We start from the raw sequence: 21,730 nt of genomic DNA, 5'->3' as shown, positions 1-21,730 counted from the left end.
TAATAGATAGTATTGTGTGGGATATGACTGAACATACTCAGGTGTAAGTCTTGCAAATAAATAAAGGTAAAAATTATTATAATTGTCTGCTGTTGCACCTATTTTGCCCGATACGTATAGAAGGATTTTCAACCCACCTATGTCTCTCTTTCCTGCCTATACCAATAATGATGAAGATCTAAATAGCGATGCACGACCGGGAGATACTCCAACACATACGTCCACCTGGCTAGCTAACTGCAGCTTCCCTTTGGAAAACGAACATATTAAAAATTTGGGAAATGTGAAATACATTCAATCGAGTACTTCATCCAGCGATGTCGAAATCGAAGATTCGAAATCAAAGCATAAGAAAAAGAAAAAGTGTAAGAGAAAAAGTAAAATCAAAGGTAAGAATGATTGTGAAATGAAAATAATATTGCCTGCACTGGAATTCAACGGCAATGAAGAATATTACGTGGACAAGTCCAAGGCACAACAATTCCTTTCTGTACGCACTTTACATAAACCAGCTTGCCCACGATACCGCCACACATTTTGCTTTTCTGTGGGAGGTGGGCGTCGGTATGGCTTAAATAGTGAAAGAAAAGATAATAGGCGCTATTTTCAAATGAAGCTTAAAAAGTCCAGTAATCAGGCTTGTGATAATGTCATTCCGCTTCTAGATGAAAATGAATATACTGCGCGACTGGGCCAACTGAATCGGAAAACGTTTGAGACAACTTGTGATCTACAAGTCTGGTTGGATTTACTGTTATTGCAAGACCAAAATCCATACAAATGGTCCCGCTTGTTACTAGCTGAGAGGAAATTGGATATCATAAATAGGGCTTTAGCACGCTTTCCGCGCAATGAACAATTGTACAGACTATTTATTGACATTATTAATGTTACATATCCTTCTTTTGAGGTGACAAAGATGTTGGATCGTTTACTGAATAAAGATCCCTACAATTACACATTATGGACAGCGCAGATAATGACTACCCAGGGTTCAATGGCTCGATGTATCGTTCCAGATGTACTTCATATCTATGAGCGTTGCATGTCAAAAATGCACCGAGCTCACCAAATTAACTCACCCTTAGTCGAAACAGCGAGCTCCAGCTCAGACGATATAATGATTCGATTATTCAACAATTGCGCGCTATTTCTCCGACAAGCAGGACTATATGAGAAATTCATTGCCTTACTAAAGCTTGCTCTGGAATTAAATGTTTCGACCGATCACTTCAAAGCTTTTACTCCTCTGGAATCTGATCAAAACACTCTTATTGAATTTGAGGAACTTGTTTTACAATCGGGTTTACCTATGAATGAAATATGGCTCCGCATCGAAAGACTTCGCCAAGGATTTAATTTTTTACCATGTTCGGACACGATTAAATGCAATGATCCACAGCGTATTGTATTCAACGAAGATATATGTCATTACATCTATCCATTAAAATCGCGAGAAAATTCATTTTATTTAATACTTTTAACTTTACGTCTACTCAAAGTGCCCTTCATTCAGTGTGAAGGAATGTCAGAAAAGTTCAGCGCGCATTTGGAGCAAATAGGCGACTCCGACGCTATCGAAGATATACTAGCAGTTTGTTTGCAGCGTAGTTTTGCTATTTCTCAAAATTTACAAAATGAATTTCAAAAGGGAATTTATACACTTGCCAAGGAAATGGCTGTAAGTCCTACGTTTTTAAGTAACACAATCGGCCATGATATCTACACTCGTTGCATCACTAACCTCTTGCTTGAATGTGCCGCCTCATATGAACACATTGATAAAAGGAAGCGCGAGTTCTTTGTTGTTCTCTGGTGCCGCTTTGAGCGTTTGTTGTTGATTCTTCAACGGTGTTGTTCAAGAATTGATGCTGATTATATAAAGGCAGGTCGAAAACGTTTCAAAAATTTACTTAAACAACCACCTAATCGCGATGTGCTTATTTTATACACTGAATTCGCTATTTACGAGTTTGAATCGTTAAGTCATCCCAAGGATATTGGATCAGTTCAGAAAATATTTGAAAATATAATTGCTTCACATTCAGCAAACGAAAGTCAAGCATCCGATTTATGCTATACCTATGTAACAGTTGCGGAAATGCATATCGGATGTGGCGAGCTAAGGAAGGCATTGCAAATATTAATTTCTTATGCTTTAAGTAGCGACATCCAAAATGATGCAACAATTGGACCTGGGAAGAAACTTACAGCTCTAAAGAAGGTAACCGAAAAGTTGGAACAGCTTATTGCTATCGAAAAAAATGTTGAAATCATGTTACTAGAGCAATATTTGCTGCCCGATCATACAGTGTCGTTGTTAAAGGTGCGCATACTAATCCAATGTCTTATCGGACAAAAATTGGAAGCAACGACTTATCTAAATAAACTACTGAGTGTATTTCGAAGCGTCAATGATAGGCATAAGTTTCTACGTGAGCAAATCCAGGAAATATATGTGATTGCATTGCAAATGCCATGCCAGAATTACATTGTGCCAAATACTTTGGTGCGAGATAAAATTTTTGCGGCTATCAGTGAGTTTCCGCGGAACCTGTTTCTCCTGCAACATTGCGGTATGTTGAGCTCGGAGCCATGGTTCCGAATACGCACAATTCTTCTTCGTGTACAACCAACAATATTGTCAGTGACATTTTTAATTGTCTTGGCACGTTATCGATTCCTTCAGGTGAACTGTGATGAGTTAATTACGAATGAGGTTGAAGACGTTATTAAATGGGATAAGCGATGTAACGAATTGATCATTCGTAATCGTATTCTGCATATATTTAAAACTTTGTCAAGTGATAGTAAAACTCAACAGACGGGAAATGCCTTGCTAAGGAATGCACTATTTTGGCGATTATATATTCGATTTTTATCGGATCAGTGCACCGACTTTGAGACAAGCAAAAAGTGTCTGTTGAGTGCTTTGGATGAGTGTCCGTGGAGTAAGGCCCTGTACCTGGATGGCGCGACGTATGTACCGCAAGAGCTGACACAGCTGCAAGACTTAATTATTGAAAAGCAATTACGTATATACTCACTTCCTGAAGAGCTTGAGATTCTACGAGAGCATTGAACTATGAAGATTATTTGGCGAATCTATGTATAAAATAGCTTACAATTTTTGCTTTTCTATAAGTATGTAAAATAAAACTAAAAAAAATTGGATAGTCTTCATGAAATAGCAACTAAAAATTAACATTTTAGGGGAGCACATGGATTTAAAATATTTATTGTATTACATATTTCCATTTATTACTAAACACATAATTTGTACAAAAAATGTAAATATGTATTATATTGGCAAGTTATCAGTCATTAAAGATTAAAAAAAAAAAAAAAAAAAAAAACAAGTATTGTCAAATTTATATGTTTAATAGGCGCTTACATCGTTTATTAGGTGCTTGGCCAAACTTCTACTCCAATTTGTGATATGCGTCTTAATGTTGTACTACAACTGAAGGGTCCCACTATCCCCCGACTGAATGGCAGCTGTACTCAAGCTGTAAAATGGGAACAAATCGAATGTTACATTCAAAAAACGTTTGTTTTTGGTGGTTTAAAAGAGTTTAAAAGCAGTTTATAATTTAAACTTTCGTTTGTAAATTGCAAATCGCTCTTATCACCACTTTAAAGGTTGTAGTAATTGTTGTTCCTTCTAATCCTCAATAAAACTCTTTATTTGGCTTCTTCATTAACCCTTCTTTGGACACCTTCAACTGGGCACCCGGGTCTGGCCCTTTTTCTTCCTGTTCGAAGATCCGTTTTTAAATTTTTAGAAGCTACCTGGAAGCTGAAGTCGTTTGCTAGAATATAAATATGTAAAATTCACGTCCAAAGTCGAAAAAGTCTGGCTAGATGCGGATGTCCAACGGAAGGTTAAAGGAAAACGTATTTCCCAGTAATCTCTCCACATTTCCGGGTAAAAGGAAGAAAATGTTTGCTTTGCAGGGGCTTCTTCCGCGAACAACTTGGAACACCCATACTGTCGATTCCTGTTTTGCTCCCAGATCATATGCATCGAACCACCTAAACGTGCTTGGAACTATCGCGCCCGAATATCTTCCACATTCCTCTACTCCAATAGACATGTACCCCTTTTGGGAAATTGTTGTTGTTGTTGTAGCAGCATAAACATTCCCCATATGTGTGCGGGAAATGCTGCTAGAGTAACAGTCTTTGACCGGATATAAATCTGCGACTTTCCGGTAACGTAAAACTGAATGTAAAATATTTGGTATCCGACTAAAAATTGTTGATGTAATTTTGAATGCATGATAGTCCCACTAATGCTTAAGGATGCCAGCATCGATTGTTTCTGATTCAACAATTGTTTTTGGACGGCTTTACAAAATTCTTCTTGCAAGGATCAACGACCACTTTTCACATTGTCTAAGTGTGGCACTTTAGTACCACTTTAGTATCAATGCACTTCTGTCCACGCCGAAAATCGTAATAAATCATGGCATACAAATTTTTCACGAGTTGGTTCCATCTTTTGGGCGACATGAGTGAAAACGTTATATAAGTAAAAAAATACAATACTCATCCCACGTATAGTTGCAAAGACGCAAAATATAAAAGGTAACCCTAGTATGAGGAAGTGTGTTTTGTTTAACAGAAAATTATAACTAAAAGCCGCAATTATTGTAACGAAGCAAGCAACTGAAAAACGATCTGAGCGAATCACCGCTCTGAATGTAAAACATGAATAAGAATGCGAAAGATATGAGAAAAGCAGGGTACTGAAACCGGTAAGTATCAACAAAGTGTATTAAATAAGGAAAGGTGTGATTGGCAGTTGAAGAAAGCAGCGTCGCCTTTTAAGCCCATGAAAAGTATACGAATTATTATTTAGAGTCAATACCTGATAGATCATAGACTTAAATCCTAGATATACAAGGTAGACCTGAAAGATCTATTGTGCCCCTTCATATAATCAGAGTATTTCTCTGAGACCAACTTTCTCAATCAATTTTAGTATTTGACATATTTTACTGTGTTTTATTTCCTTCTCTGGTAAAATATGTTTTCCTAGGTGTAAGTTGTCTACTTCTTGAATAATAGAGGATAAGATGATAATAGTTCTTAGCCTATAAATTTGTGGACCGCCCCTTTCACTAGCAAATGTATCCGCCCCTGGAAGTCAAAAGATTCGTACCTGGTTGTTCTGCCTAAGATACCCAGCTTATCAAAACATTCCACCACTAGTTTTGATGTAACCAAGGAAAGAGTTGGGAGCCTTGATTGCTGTCTGGATAGCCGTGTTTATGTTGTTCTAGTTGCGTTTAAGGTCAAAGTCTTCGCTGGAAATATGCTTATATTCTTGCCCAGCGCTTCCGAATGTCTTTCCGCCGGTCCGCCTTCCCCGGTGAGGGATATGTCCGTGTATCACGTTATCGTGTTATTTTTACATAACCCTTCCCAAGTCTTTTTACCGCCCAGTTCAATCTTGAAGCTTTTGAAAGAATTCAGCATTGGCCCATGTCATTAAATCTTAGGTGTTAGCTCAGCAAGAGTATCAAACGTTCTGCGATTTTGATGAACATCTAGGCCAGTGGTAGCTTTGGTTGTTCGTAGGATCGCGGTTATCACTTGGGATTGGATATGAATATGAAGACGCGTGAGTTTTAGAAGAACCTCTTAATGCCGTGAGACATGTACGAATGGCTTCTGTTATAGTCTTTGCAGCCTTGTTAGTGTGTTTATTAGTGTTTGCTAACCTCTTCACTTTGTTTAGATCTGCGAACAGCCAGTAGTCGTTGGGACTCAAATCTGGCGAATACGGTGGATGTGGGAACAATTCAAAGCTCAATTCATGTAGTTTTGCCATTGATAAGAATCATCAACATGTTTTTGTTTTTGGTTAACAGTGAGCAAATGCAGCACCCACTTTATACAGAGCTTCCCCATAGTCAAATACTGGTGCAATATAAAGACATATTCTTTTCTTCTTTCTTATATCTTTACGCTGTCAGGTAACCCACCACACCTAACTTTTTGATCATTCAAATCGATTTTGTGGATATTTTTTGGATGTTTTCTGGTGTTACCGCCGCATTTGGACGTCCACTGTGTGGTGCATCACCGGTACCTCTACGACCATGTTTAAAGTCGGTAGATAAACCATCGTTTTATTGTTGTTTCTGATGGAGCAGAGTCCCCTTAATACTTTTCAAGCCATTACTTCGCTTGAGCGGTTTTTTTTCTTATCAAGAAGCAGTGAAGTGTAAAATTAAAAAACTAAATTTTTTTTTTGATTTTTGATCCATTGTATTGAAACATCAGTTTCCCGTGGATCCACCCGCCAAAGCGGAGTGTTTCTTGGTCCAACCGATAGATGACCTCGACGACAACACTTAGTGTCAGGGCTTAGAAAGATTGTAACAATAACAATTCACCGCACCAGAGCCCTTGGTTGAAGGAGTTTTAGATTTCAAAATTACAGAGAAAATTGGAGTGATGAACAAATATAAAAATCTTCATACATTGCATTCACCTCTTTTCCAGTTTGTACTAAATAATTTCATGGTATTCTATTAATTAGTTGGTGAGATATTGTGCTAGGAGTGGCATTCTTCTTCTTAGTTGGTGCGATAACCGCATACGCGATTTTGTCCGAGTTTAACAAAGCGCGACAGTCGTTTCTTTCTCGTGCTAACCGGCGCCAATTGGACACACCAAGTGAAGCAAAGTCCTTCTCCACCTGATCTTTCCAACGCAGAAGAGGCCTTCCTCTTCCTCTGCTACCGCATCGAATACTTTCAAAGCCGGAGCGTTTGTATCCATTCGGACGACATGACCCAGCTAACTTAGTCGCTGGATTTTTATTCGCTGCGCTATGTCTATGTCGTCGTAAAGCTCATACAGCTCATCGTTCCATCGTCTGCGATATTCGCCGTTGCCAACGTGCAAAGATCCAAAAATCTTACGCAGAATCTTTCTCTCGAACACTCCAAGCGTCATCTTCATCGGATGTTGTCATTGTCCAAGCTTCTGCGCCATACGTTAGGATGGGCATGATGAGAGTCTCGTAGAGTGTTAGTTTTGTTCACCGAGAGAGGACTTAACTGCTCAGTTGCCTACTTAGTCCAAAGTAGCAAGGCTGACATTGTTATCGGTGTTAATGCTGGTTCCTAAATAAACGAAGTCTTTTACAATCTCGAAATTATATTGTAACTGTCTACAGTGACGTGGGTGCCGATACGCGAGTGCGCCGACTGTTTGTTTGAAGACAGGAGGTACTTTGTTTTGTCCTCGTTCACCACCAAACCCATTCGCTTTGCTAGGAGTGGCACTACTTTTGTTATTTTCAAAACAACGGATCAAAAAGAATTTCGTCTCTTAATTTTACAATGGCTTGAAAAGTGTTATGGGAACTCCACTCCATCAGAAACAACAATAAAACGATGGTTTATCGACTTTAAACGTGGCCGTAAAGGCACCGGTGATGCCCTACACAATGGACGTCCAAATGAGGCGGTAACACCAGAAAACTTCCAAAAAACATCCACAAAATCGATTTAAATGATCAAAAAGTGAAGTTGGGTGGGTTAGCTGGCATCATAAATATACATATAATATAAGAAATAAAAGAACATGATGGCTTTATATTGGACGAGCATTTGACTATGAGAAAGCTCTGTTCAAAGTGGCAGCACTCACTGCTCACTGTTAACCAAAAACAAAAACGTGTAGATGATTCTGAGCAATGGCAAAACTACATGAATTAAGCTTCGAATTGCTCCCCCAACCACCGTATTCGCCAGATTTGACTCCCAACGGCTGCTGGCTGTTCGCAGACCTTAAAAATGCTCGGCAGTATGAAATTTTGCTCGAATGTAGAGGTTATCGCTGAAACTGAGCCAAAAGATAATTGGCGATTGATTGCGTTGCTCTTGATGGAATTACGTTGATAAATAAAGCGAATTTTGAACAAAAAACGTGTTTTCTTTGTTAGGCCCGGGACTTTTTAGCCCACGTGTTACTTTATATAAGCATAGTCTTAGGTCTACAGGTCGCAGGTTATGCTATTTATTAGATCAGCGATGGCAATGGTGATGTCGGGCGAGCTGCTGTAATTTCCCATTATTTTGGTCGAGGGGTCGTCGTTGAATATATCGTATATCTGCTCTGCCTGATCCTTTTCTCTAGAATTATTTACGATTTTCTTCCCTTGAATAGCGCACATACATATATACCGCCTTGATCAAAAAGTTTCCGGTAGAACCACCAGGTAACGCTCTAAGTCAACTGATTTGAGTTCTATTTTTGTTTTGTTAGATTGTCATGTCTGTGATTAACATTCTTACAAACATTTCAACGCTATTGCTTGACATTTGTAAAAGTTAATCAATCTCTGCGCGTGTTTTCGATTTTTTTACAGTTTTAAAAATGGATTTGAATTTGCAACGAGGAGTTTGTATTCAATTTTGCATAAAAAATCGACTCAATGGTGCGAAAACCTTAGAAATATTGGGAAACTGTTTCGGAAATGATACTCTTAACAAGCGTTTACGAGTGGCATGAACGCCTTAGACGATATCGCGAGTCCATCGAATTGGGGCGTCATGAGACGGATTTGCGGGAAATCAACTCGTGGATTTTATTTATTTTTATTTATTTAATAGCGCAACGTCGCACAGTACCATCATTGTCAATGAATTTTTAACCAACAGCGAAACGAATACCATCCAACAGCCATCGATTTCACCTGATATGGCTCCCTGCGATATTTCTCTGTTTGATCGAGTCACAAAACCACTACGGGAAACGATTTTTAACAGCCGAAAGCAAGTAATGGAGCCATCGAATACGGATCTGATGGCTGTACCGAAAATAGAGTTCAAGAAATATTTTAAAAAATATACTTATATTCTGAATTTTCTGAACATATTCCGGGAGCTTTTTGATCAAGATAGTATGTTAGAGTGATATCCCAGCTATACTTATACTTATATTTCTCTGTGTGGAAATTTACATTGCCGCGATCTTTTCGCTTCTCGATTTCCTGTACAGCAGCTATTTGTATTCTATGCATTATATTATTTTAGCGACGTTGATATGATGAAGAAATTGTTGGGTTCGGTTCGGCTTTGGCAAAAAAAAAATCCGAACTTCCGAACCGATTAGCTGTGATAATATTAAAAAAATAATAGTTTTTCATAAAATAACAAATTGAACACTTATCGTAATTAATATCTGCTGCGAAGAAATTGTGAATACTGTAAAAAAGTTACTTTACAAAGCCAGGTTCAGGAATAAGTACGCCGGCCGAAAGACCCAATTGATTATCGACATATCCATGGAAAGACAAACAGCCAAATGTGTGATCGGGGTGATCAGATACCCATCACCAGCTATCGCAAACAAAGAGCTCGTCAAAGAGTTGCGTCAGTGGATCAGTGCAACTCTGAAATAATAACGCTTTAGATATTGGATCCTGCTAAGCTCCTATTTATTCAAAATAAGCTTCCACATCTAAAGTTGATGCCTAATATGTGAGAATGCCCACGTATTATTACCAAATCTGCATATGTCCACTTAAACCAATCCATTAAAACCACTTAGGCCAAACCAGAACCGTTCGAAACAGCACGTTTCCTGACCCTTCTGCCAGACGACGTCCATGTGAGCACCATCGATATGGGCAACATTTTTTAATTATATTGATGTAATTACATAATAGAGCTTCCAGTTCTAATCCACAACCGGCCTCAGAGCCTCAGTACAGAACATTTAAATGGCTAGAAGTGGGAAAATTTGCTCCTGAGATAACTGCTCTTCAGCACTATAGCGTGCAGAGGAAAAATGGTTTACACCAAAATTGATTATAATACCCCAAACATTGCAGTGTCAACAGCAAGTGTTACAAATTTATGCGCGTAACACGAGGGGCGGCTGATAATAATTTGAGTACCGCGTTGTAATTAATTTCCCTATAAGTATGGGGAATACGCTGAAACCAATTTTTGAAGAAATGTCAGTAGTTCTTGGGGATTCTGCACCTTCATACATAGCGTTAAACAAATGGGTGCGGCTATTTTAACAACGAAGAGTGACTTGAAAAGGCGACGGGGGTGCCGGGTGACGGTTGGTGAAGGCCCAATTGGAGGGATTTTCTGTGAAAACCTGCATATGAAAAAAATTTGTGCAAATTAGTTGCTCACACCATTCAGCAAGAAGTTAGCAACGGCTGGAGAGTTGTAAAGATTTTTTGGAATGTTGGAAGAATTCGTGGCTTTTCTAGAAGTTTAAAGAGGAAAAATTTTCCTTGGAAGTTATGGCTACAATTTCCTCTAATAGTGAGGGAATTGTATTGATAGCTTCCCTAGAGGGACCGCAATAAATGGTAGTATAACGTTAATTTACTCGGTCAGTTACAAGAGGCAATCGCGGCAAGACAACGCTACGACATTCACAGAAATTGACCGCTCACCCTACAGTCCGCATCTGGCCCTCAGTGATTTTTATATGCAAATTTAAAAAAATGTACGGTAGAAAAGTAGAAAACCATTTTGAAGAGAAATCTAAAGGAACTTTGTGAAAAGTGTATTTTAACTAATAGGACTATGAATAAGTTCGTGCGGTTTTTTTTCGAAATTTGAAACTTTATTGACGTAAAATGGTTACAAATTTAATATTCAAAATATTGTCCATCGCTTACTACTACTTTTTCCCATCTTTCTGGCAATTCACGGATTCCCTTTGTGAAAAATTCGGTCGGTTTTGCCGCAATCCACGAATCGATCCATTTTTTGACTTCATCGTAATTACGGAAGTGCTGGTCAGTCAGGCCATGTTGCATCGATCGGAAGAGATAGTAATCGGATGGCGCAAGGTCTGGACTATACGGCGGGTGGGGTAGGACATCCCATTTGAGCGTTTCTAAGTATGTTTTGACCACTTGTGCAACATGTGGCCGAGCATTGTCATGTTGCAAAATAACTTTGTCGTGTCTATCGGCGTATTGCGGCCGTTTTTCTCGCAGTGCTCGGCTCAAACGCATCAATTGTCGTCGGTAGACATCCCCCGTAATCGTTTCATTCGGTTTCAGTAGCTCATAATACACAACACCCAGCTGGTCCCACCAGATACACAGCATAACCTTCAGGCCTTGAATATTCTGCGCCGACGTCGATGTTGAAGCATGGCCAGGGTATCCATACGTTGCCCGACGTTTTGGATTGTCGTAATGGACCCACTTTTCATCGCCAGTCACAATTCGATGCAAAAAACCCTTTCTTTTGTGCCGTTGAAGCAGTTGTTCGCATGCCATAAAACGGCGTTCAACGTCTCTTGGCTTCAATTCATACGGCACCCAATGGCCTACCTTTCGGATCATTCCCATGGCTTTTAAACGTTTGGAAATGGTTGATTGATCAACTCCCAAAGTTTTTGCAACCTCTTCTTGCGTTTGAGCCGGATCTTGATCGAGCAATTCCTCCAATTCGGTATCCATGAACTTTGGCGGCGCACCCTCGCGTTCTTCGTCTTCCAAGCCAAAATCACCACTTTTAAAGCGTGCAAACCACTTCTGGCACGTTCGCTCAGATAGAGCATGCTCACCATAAACTTCCACCAAGATACGATGACTTTCGGCTGCTTTTTTCTTCATATTAAAATAATGAAGAAGAATTCCCCGCAAAAACACATTATTTGGCACGAAATTCGACATTTTCAAGTGTGGTAAAAATATTGTTGTTTACGCTTCAAATAAAAAACTTATACTGACGTTTGTGCCTTACGACAGTAGCTCTCCAATGAATGTTTGGAAATGTGGATCGATGGAATAATAATCAAGTTACGCCATCTGTTGTAAAACCGAAACGAACTTATTCATAGTCCTATTAAGCTAGTTAGTTTAGGTCGCGAACATAACAGCCGCCCCTCGTATGTTGCAAGCTTTCAAGTATTTCATTACATCGTGCTCTCATAGATAAAGAGCGTACCGCTAGCGAACCTGATTCAGAGATTGATTGGATTAATTTCCCTTGATTCAATTATTTATTTAATATAATAACAAATATGGACACACACTCACGCTGTACCTATGTGTTGTCCCCAACTGACCGCTAAAGAGCGTGGGACATTTCCCATTTGGCACCAATACTCCACAAAAATAGTACTCTGCATCGTAGATTTATTCGTTAGCGTAGTAGAGACTAGTGCTTGCTTTTCGGTATACTTCGGTGCCTCGCTGTTATGATGCTTGCGGCCCGTTGGCCGACTAACTGATAGCTTGCTCGCTTGGCCGACTTTTGCCTCTATGAGCTGCTAAATGTCTCAGTGTAACTTTGTCGTGTATTGCGTTCGGTTGAAATGATTTCGTGGTTGTGCCATTTTCGTATTTATATGTAGTACGCAATTGAAAATTAGAAAATAAAAGCAAAAAGCGCTTAAAGAAATACACACAAACATCATAAAAAATACAGAAAAGTTCGAAATCAAGTTAGGTTGGCTACGCGTTATAATATTAGTGAATATATTTCATTGGTTAAAGCGCTGGAGCGCAGTTGGTGACGATGGCAATAACACAGAGTTGACTGAGATGTCAGTACAGAAATAAAAAAATAAAAAAATGCTATCATTGCTAATTTTGTTTGTTGTTGTTGTTGTTATAGTAACGATAATGAATACAATTCAAATCAAGTGCCAATCAGTTATACTGGTCCAAAAGTTCGGGGTATTATCATCTTGACTGAAAAATCGCCATGAATACAAATTATTCACTCACAGCCCAACTACCACTCTTACTTCTTTTCCTCACGTGTTTTTCTTGGTGAAGGTGCGGGGTTTGAGATACACATAACTTCAAGGCCTTGACGCTCGTCCTCCATTAATCATTTCTCAGTTAACCACCTCCCCTAAGCCCAACGAAAAAATACGAAATACAAAGCAAATACGAGAAAAGTAAAATATATATTATAAATAAAATCGAATAGAGCAAACAGAGTGATAAAGCGAAACCGAACATGGATTCATAATACTTATGAGTGTGTGCATTTGTGTGTGCGCTCTCTATTGTGTGTGTATGTGTTTATGTACATAAATATGTGCATATATTATATGTGTGCTGATGTTACTCAAATTAAGCAAAAAAATATACATCGCAAAATAATATTACGCATATATGTATACATACATATATATGAGAGACTGTTCTAATTTAAGCTCGAGCTGTAATCATATATATTTGCACTGTTTCTATTCGAGGAGGGAGCCCTTTGTTGCTCATACGCCATGCTTGCCCGCGTAATTGTATGCTTACATGTATTATGCATTTGTGTCAAAATATGATTATGTTTGAATTCGTTTGAAAATCCAACATCAATTATCAGCTCACGAAACTCCGAAGAGTCACGAAGTATTCTCGCTCAAAGAGAGAAATAAGCAAAACATTGCGCCAACGCAAAATTTGCAAAAACTTGCAAGTTCCATGGACAGCTGATTATTTTGTCGTTTGAATTTAAAAGCGTAAATTAAGGAAGATTAGAAAAATGTACTTTTGAAGTTTACTAAAAACAATATTTACTTGCATTTTCAAAGATCAATGTGTACAAATTTATATCTTTTTTGCTTACGATTTCTTACAAAAAATTCTCAGGCAAGAATTTGCAACTTTTATTCAAAGTTAAATACCACTTCGCTCTATCAATTTTTATTACCGTGCAAATTTGTTTTTGTAAATGAACACTATTTGGCAAAATTTGTGATAATTCGTACGAATTGTTTGTCGCTCGAATATTCTTAATATCTCTGTGTATTCCCGTATATGCATACACACGTATGTACATATTTCTGTATATGTAAATAAATTATTCTGAATGGCTATGCGAGCGTGCATTGACTGTTCGAGCGCTTTCAGAAAGCTTCATATTCCGCTCTTTAAACCTAAACTTTATACAAACTTAAGAATAATTTTATTTTTATTTTCGTTAATCATTCTCGTTACATTTTCTCCATACTCTTCACCTTTTAAGTGCTTGTTCGAGTATTGGGTTATGTTTTGATTATAACTACCGCTAGTCTGCTTGTTTACACTGCCGATCTGATTTAAGAAGTGGGTATGTACACTGGAATTCACACAGAACAATTAAAAAAAGACCGCGTTTGCACTTGGGCTGTAAAAAGCATGTTTTTCATATACATAAGAATGTAAAAACAACTGTTATAGACTAATTCAAACGTAGAAAAATAACAAATTTCGATATATTCGTGTAAAATCCCTATAAGAAAAAATGTGAAAGAACCACATCTGCGCAGATAAAACATTTGAAACATTTTTACAGAATGGGAACACTAACAACGCCAAGTTACTTAGAAAGTGCAAAGATATCTTTGAATTTGACTTTTGTCTTAATAATATTGACTATTTAAGAGAAATGCATAATTAAACAAGTAAAGAAGTGCCAAATTCCGTGCAGGCTACGCTCTATATATCCGCGCATATTTTAGCAAAATTTAATCAAATAAACTCATAGGCAAGGTATCACCAAAACGGCGGTCGGAAATTCGGTAATTGTGTGCAAGTGCGCGGGTGTACAAATACTGAAATTCTGATCACCAGTAGGTGATATAGCACTTATCTGTAATTATAGCTCTACATCCTAAAAAGGTGTAGAAAAGGGTAGTTTAAAACGAATTGAGTGATATAAACAACCAATCTCCTATTAAAAGTGTAGATATAGTACATATGTACCCACCTTTTAAACCACAACGGTAGATCAGAATAGTTACATACATACATGCATTTATATCTATACGCAATGTCATAAATTTAGTAATGCCTACGTATAAATAAATACAAACGCATGTCTGTATATATTTACGTACATATACACCAGCGATATTTCCAATGCGATTTTAGAATTTTCGGCAAGCATTAATAAATACTTAATTACTTATGTGTATGTACGTATGTACACCAATACGCATGAATACAAATATAAGTGGTGGCATATTCTGTTATCTGAATTAAGTCAACAATATTCTTATACTTACGTACATACGCACATGTACTTATATATAATATTTAACATATTTTCTCGCGCTGTTTTGACCTTGGCTAATTATGGTCATCATCGCCAAAAACAGACATTTTCGATAAGTTGAGTTTTTCCGTAAAAGTTTACACCAGTATTTGAAAAAAAAAAAATCATTTACATAGTGCGCTTGTAGGAATAAAATTATAACCTAATGTTCTCGAGCATCCACATAAAGTGAGCCAAAAAAATCTAAATACACATAAACATAAACAAAAACAAAACAAATAACATGAACACGTACGTATGTAAATATAAGTGTGTGTATGTGTGTATACGGCTGTAAATGTCTTAAAAGGTAGCTATTGATTTATTTACGGATATAGGTTAGAAAATATAAAACCTTTCGAAATAAAAATAGAAATTTAGAAATATGTAGTACTAAACCTTAAAAGAAAGGCCATTTTACTAAATATTATTCTAGAAATAACCATATAAGTGCATTGCCGAATCCAGCTTGCACTTGCAGCACAATAAATCATAATTCAGGATGGAATGGTTCATCTTAAATTTTAAATCAATCCACGAATATATATAGTTATATGTATATAATGAATATATACATATATATATATACATATACATGTATATACAATATATATATATATATATATATGTGTGTGTAAAAGGCAATATGCCGACATTTATTTGTGTATTTATATTCATGAGTAGGCGGTAAGCGAAGACTAGGTCTCCAATGGGTTATGTATTAGCAGGTGGAGTTGAGCGTTTCAAGAAATATTATACACGCACACATGTATGTATATATGACAGCCACAGAATTTGTGTTTGACCAGCTTTTTTATTTGGAAAGCTCTGGAGCGAGGAGTTTGTGCCAATGCAGTAAAAATTGGCATAGACTTAAAAAACAGACCGTTTATATATTATATATTTATATACCCTACATTCCTAAAAATGAACACTTAGAAACATCCAGTTACAACCCAAGAACGATAGAAACAAGATTACATCCATCACAGAGTGCGTGGCGTCACATTGGCGCAGTTGCATAAGCGAGATGTGAAAATACGAGCAGGAATGCAAGAAAAAGAAGAAATCACACAAACAACACGTGAATAAATTGCGCAAGTGCGACGCCAAACACACAGCAATGCTGTCGAATTCGCTGAGAGCAAAGTAGCGGGACCATGATCGGCGTCAAATTCATGGTAAAAAGATGTTCAATGGTGTGGCCAATATCAGGCCATTAGCTGGCTCTCAGCGAATTTGGCAGAATCAGTTGATGGACTGACGTAGCAGGGGCAATGAATCGGTTTGTTTACGAAAAAACTAAGAATGTATTAGTGATATATGAAGAAAATTAACACAATGTCACTTAGTTGCTGTCTGAACGACGACTGATTGGACTAGAGTGTGAATACAAGTGAAATGATCGCGTATAATTCGGCTGGCGAATCACCCCGTGACATGGGTGTTCGCCGAAGTTCCCCTCACAATTTTCATTTCCACCATAGTTATTGATCAAACCAAGTAATCTAGCATCCTTGGCCAAATTATTATTCTCTCCATAGTGGTTCTTCTTCTTCTTCTTAGCTTCTTAGCTGTGATGGACCATAGCTTTATCAACAACCATCCTCTCTCTCTCTCTCTCTTGCTATATATTATCTCAATTAAGAAAGTTCATCACTTTTAAGTCTGCTTCGACGTCATCAAGGCATCTCTTTCTTGGTCGGCCTCTTTTTCTTCCTCTTATCGGACAGTAAACACTTTGTTTTTAATTCCTTCATTTGGCATTCTTATAATGTGACCAATCTACCTAATCCGCCGCTTTAATAAAACACATTTACACTCGCATCACCAATTAATATTACGAGGGTACAGCGCTTGGGCTCATTTTATTCAAGAGCCGTAAAATTCCAAGTGAAAACTGACTTCATTTAAATGCCCACCATGAGCATGTCTACAGGTAAAGTCCACCAAACAGAAAGAATGCCTCAGTCTTGAGAACGTCGAGATGTCGATGTTGAAGGTTGTTCAGCAACACTTTGCGCTACAACAGCAATATTTTCAGTAGAACGTCCAGTTTTTGCGCTACCAGTCCTTTCTCTATCCTCGATAGATCCAGTTTCTTGAAATTTTTCCACCAAGCTTTGAATTCTCGACTCATTCGGATGATTATTTCCACACAAAAAAAACACGAATTTTGCAATATGTTGCTCTCTTAAAGATCGATCATTTTCATATTAGGTTTCAATACTTCTCACGCGTTCTTCTATCGTGTAAAATAATGCATCTGTCTACTTGAGAGACCCTTTACATGTGTACATATTTCGAACTAACCAAAGTCTTACTGCAGACCGGTAAACATTGAGCAATAAAAAAATAAAGACATTTTAACTTTTGGTTGTGTGTTTGATAAATAAAATAAAATAGAAAATAAATAAACTAAAAATATACTCGCCTTTCATTTCGTATATTCTTAGAGGAAATTAATTCAATTTTATGAATATGAATGGCTTAGTATTGTTTGTGGCTAGTAAAACTTGTCTGGTTAGTGCACATTTTTGATATGCAAATTCTATTCTTGTACTAAATCCTAAATATTTCATAAAAAAACTCTAATGTAGCAAAGCTATGCTTAATGTTTACATCTGCAGATATGTCAAAATTCTGATTTATAATCAAATAACTTATAGCGGTAATGAAACCACCTTCCTTTTCGTATCATGGGCCATAGTGGCTTCGCCTTTCATGTGCTTGACATGCAAATAAAAGGTATTAGAGTCGATACCCATTTCATACTGCGGTTTCCTTCGGCAGCGAATGGCAAACTGGCAAGTGTATTTCTTCTAAGAAAACTCTTATCTGCTATTCTGAGAGACTATAAAGGGAGATGCATTTCTGGTATAAACATCCTGACCTAAGCGGCAATCTATACATTCATCGGTTTGTAAAAAAACTACTGAAATACTATGCATACACACATACCTAGGTGCACATGTTAATTCTTGTACGTATTGCCATACTTTAAGTTATATTTTTATATAGTATACTATGTGTACTATGTATGCAGACATACATATTCATTTACGTAAAGTGACTAAGAAATGTATTTGAGAATTAAAGTGTAGAGTAAATTAATATGAATAATTTATGAGGAGGTAATTGTACATTTTAAATCATAATTACATATGTACATATTTATGAATGTTTGAATGTAAACCAATGTGTATGTTTATATGTATACTCGTTTGCATACATATACGTACATTTGAATGTTTGAACGTATGAAAATATATATAATATTTGCGTATTCTACTGCTATGTATGAAATAAAGAAACACAACTCCGAGAAGAAATATTTTTGCAACAATATGCGCCCATTAGGTGGTGCTGGTATTGATATGTACGTACATATGTTTCGAAAAATTGTATCTATGATATATTAATATGTAAGCGCTTAAGAAGTATAAAGAAGTATAAATCTATTGATGCTTGACTTTCGAATTTGAGCAGAGAGAGAGAATTAGAGGCCCGTATCAAGAACTGTAGAACATGTCATAGTAGAGCATTGTTATTGAAATTTCTTTACATAATAAAGAACAAATATATTTATATATACCTGTAAATATATTAGGTTAGGGAGGGAAATACATTATTTTTATTTTTTATTTTACGCAAATGGTTTGAAAATGTTTTATGGTCGATCTTTGGCTCCTGCGCGATGTTGCGATTACTAGCATGCCGGTAAACCTCGATTTATTCTGTATGTTAATCCATGAAACCAAAATTGCACGTAATTAGCTGTTACACTATCGGCACCATAAACACCTTTCACAATTTCGCCTTTGGTCTGTCTTACATTTTCACCTTTATCAAAGAAAAACTGTAAAGTGTATCGAATTGACCATTTTTTGACTGCCATTGTTAACACCCTGTAACACACAGCTGAATGGAAACAACAAAAAAACCGCAAAATAATCTGTTTCGTGTGAAATGTCACCTTACAACGTGCATAAACTTTAAATTGTTTGATCGATACTTTATGAGACATCGATCACTACAGCTATCTACCGAGAAAATAATGGATTTATTTTTCCCCAAACTAATAGAATTGGCGCATACACCCGTTTTGGGTATTTGACCTAGCTCCTCCTCTTATTTGTAACGTGCGTCTTGATATTGTTCCACAAATGGAGGTATCTACAGTTTTAAGTCGACTGCGATGGCAGATGGTCTTTTATGAGGAGCTCTTTCATGGCAGAAATACACTCATAAGTATATGCCTTTCCCTGCCGATTGGTGACCGCTATTAGAAATAAAAAATAGTTTAAAAAAACTAAAAAACACGCTTTTATTGCCAATCGAACTAAAAAGTATAAAATAAATTTTAATGACAAAGAGACCTATAATGAAGTAATAGCACTTGAACGATCAGTCATAGTCAATTACCTCAGAACAGAATTATAACAAAAATTAAGATACAAATAGAATAATTCAAATTCGAGTTAAAAGCGTGAGATGCATTTTGCTTCACTTTCATAACCTTCTGTACATAGGTAGTTGCCAATAGAATGATTGTAATATTTGCTATATCACTTTTTAGTTCGAGTAGCAAAAAAGCGTGTTTTTTAGTTTTTTTTTTAAACTATTTTTTATTATGAATGAAAATTATTGTTATCATTGCAGTTAGTGAATTAATGATTCGATATATTCGTGTTATATTTAATTCCTTTCTTATCGACTGTGAGTCTAAAGCTATGCAGTTATCGGCCGTGATAAAGAAGTAATCGGGATGAAGAACTTATTTCGTGGAGGGAGCCTGAGAAACGGCTAGCCCACTCCATTGGCCAGTTTTTTTTCGATTTTCGTGGTGTGGTGCACTATGAATTCTTTCCACCTGGCCAAGCTGTTAATAAGGAATATTATTTGAGCGTTATACGTCGTTTACGTGAAGCAATTCATCTAAAAAGACCAGAATTATGGGTCTTGGTTTTTGCATCACGATAATGAACCGTCTCACACTGCACTCGTTCTTCGTGACCATTCCGCCAAAAATTCCACGCATATCGTTCCGCAACCACCGTATTCGCCTGATTTGGCTCCGTGTGACTTCTGGCTATTCCCAAAACTCAAGAGACCACTCCGGGGAACGCGTTTCGAGTCGATTGAGGAGATAAAAGCTGAATCGAAGAAGGTGCTGATGGCTATACCGGAAATGGACTATTTGGCATGTTTCGGGGATTGGAAAAATCGTTGGCATAAGTGTATTTCATCGAGATAGGATTATTTTGAAGGGAATGAAATTGATTTACAAGAATAAATAAAGATTTTTCATTTTACAACCAAATTCACCTTACTTTTTGCCCACAGGTAAAAAAAGAAAATATTAATCCTGGCAATCCTAATAAGGATAATGGAAAACTTTTATCAAATTATTGCATTGTCATCGGTCCTTGATAGATGTGCAAAATTTCAAGTCGATCAGATTTTTAGAAGCCAGTGAAAATTAAGCTCAAAGATTCCGTTACATACATACATACAACCCGACCTAATAAAAGTGTGTTAAAAACTTGTTCCACCATTTGGTGTATCGTGCACAAAGATTCGAGCCTGTGGCCGTCAATAGTTTCGACAAAAGAAGAAAGAAAGAACAAATACATGGTGAAAAGATTTCAAAGGTGAGCTACTTAGCAGACCGTTATTCGGCTCAGAGGGAATTTGGCAGAATCAGCTGATGGGCTGACGTAACTTGTGGTCACGGAGCAGTTAGCTTACGAAAAACTAAGTTTGTTTAAATGATATACAAAAAAAATAACCAATGACACTTCGGTACCGTCTGAACAACGGCTGATTGGGCGAATGTGTCAATATGTGTTTGGGTGATTGTGGAACAAATAGGTTTCTTAAGATTTTATATTCATCTTGCAATACTCATTCCCTTAAAATAAAAGGCATCGAAAAGCTTATTCGAAATTAATCAAAAAAGCTTATTCTTAATCAGGCTAACAATAAAAATTTACATGAGCGCATAAGAATGAGGATATTTATAGCGCGATTTTATACGCAATTGGGTTTTTGTCTTGATATCGATGACGTTTTGGCACTCAAGGGCCAACTTGTTCAAGCACTCACACTAACATACAAATTAAATGAAGTCGGTTTACATACTCGTAGATAACCAGATGGTACCAAATAAGAATTGAAATCAATATTAAAAAATTATTTATTTTTGAGTGTCCGGATTTCAGTGTTCGCCTCTGTATATTGATTTGAAAAAGTGCACAAAAAAGCACACAAAAATTTGAATCCGATCCAAATATGACGTCACATAAGGTATTCAGTTTGTAAACAAAATGGAGCTTTAGAACTAAAAAACAAAAGTGGGAAACTCAAAAGTATTCAAGATGAAAATATGCAAATACATTTTTAAAACATAATTTTTTTAGTTTTCTGTTAGAATTGCAACCTAATTTTATGTAGATGTATATTTTCTTAAGGGAAATGTTTCTCAAATATTTGAAAATTTTGTATGACATGAGTAAAGAATTCAAAAATGTTCTTTAAAAAAATTTAAAAACACTGCCAACTTAAAAAGCATTGAACATATGTAGATCATTATTGCCCCCACTGAATAATCAAGATTTAAATGATTCTCGTACTTGTTGAGTTCTATGATCGAGGGGCCTAATTTATGCCCCTTTGGGTGGTGCAATAGA

At 36.9% G+C, this 21,730-nt stretch overlaps 2 protein-coding genes across 5 annotated transcripts in view; both read left to right on the top strand.

The window, feature by feature from the left end:
- Window positions 1-3,359, top strand: LOC128856844 (nuclear exosome regulator NRDE2). The gene has a single exon (XM_054092230.1). It carries the CDS (start codon window positions 140-142, stop codon window positions 3,080-3,082), a length of 2,943 nt encoding a protein of 980 aa, XP_053948205.1. The 5' UTR covers window positions 1-139; the 3' UTR covers window positions 3,083-3,359.
- An 8,831-nt stretch (window positions 3,360-12,190) lies between these two features.
- The window catches only part of LOC128856834 (uncharacterized), a 52,829-nt gene continuing 43,289 nt past the window's right edge, over window positions 12,191-21,730 (top strand). For 2 of the 4 annotated variants that reach the window (XM_054092210.1, XM_054092209.1), the window contains exon 1: window positions 12,191-12,558. The gene's annotated coding sequence lies outside the window, so the exon portion shown is untranslated. The remainder of the gene's footprint in view (window positions 12,559-21,730) is intronic. The other 2 variants (XM_054092212.1, XM_054092211.1) reach the window with 2 other exon arrangements.

The sequence above is a fragment of the Anastrepha ludens genome, chromosome 3 (genome assembly GCF_028408465.1).
Source record: "Anastrepha ludens isolate Willacy chromosome 3, idAnaLude1.1, whole genome shotgun sequence".
Classification (NCBI taxonomy): Eukaryota; Metazoa; Arthropoda; class Insecta; order Diptera; family Tephritidae; genus Anastrepha; species Anastrepha ludens.
Note: the sequence above shows the minus strand (reverse complement) of the source record. Positions and strands in the feature narration are given on the sequence as shown.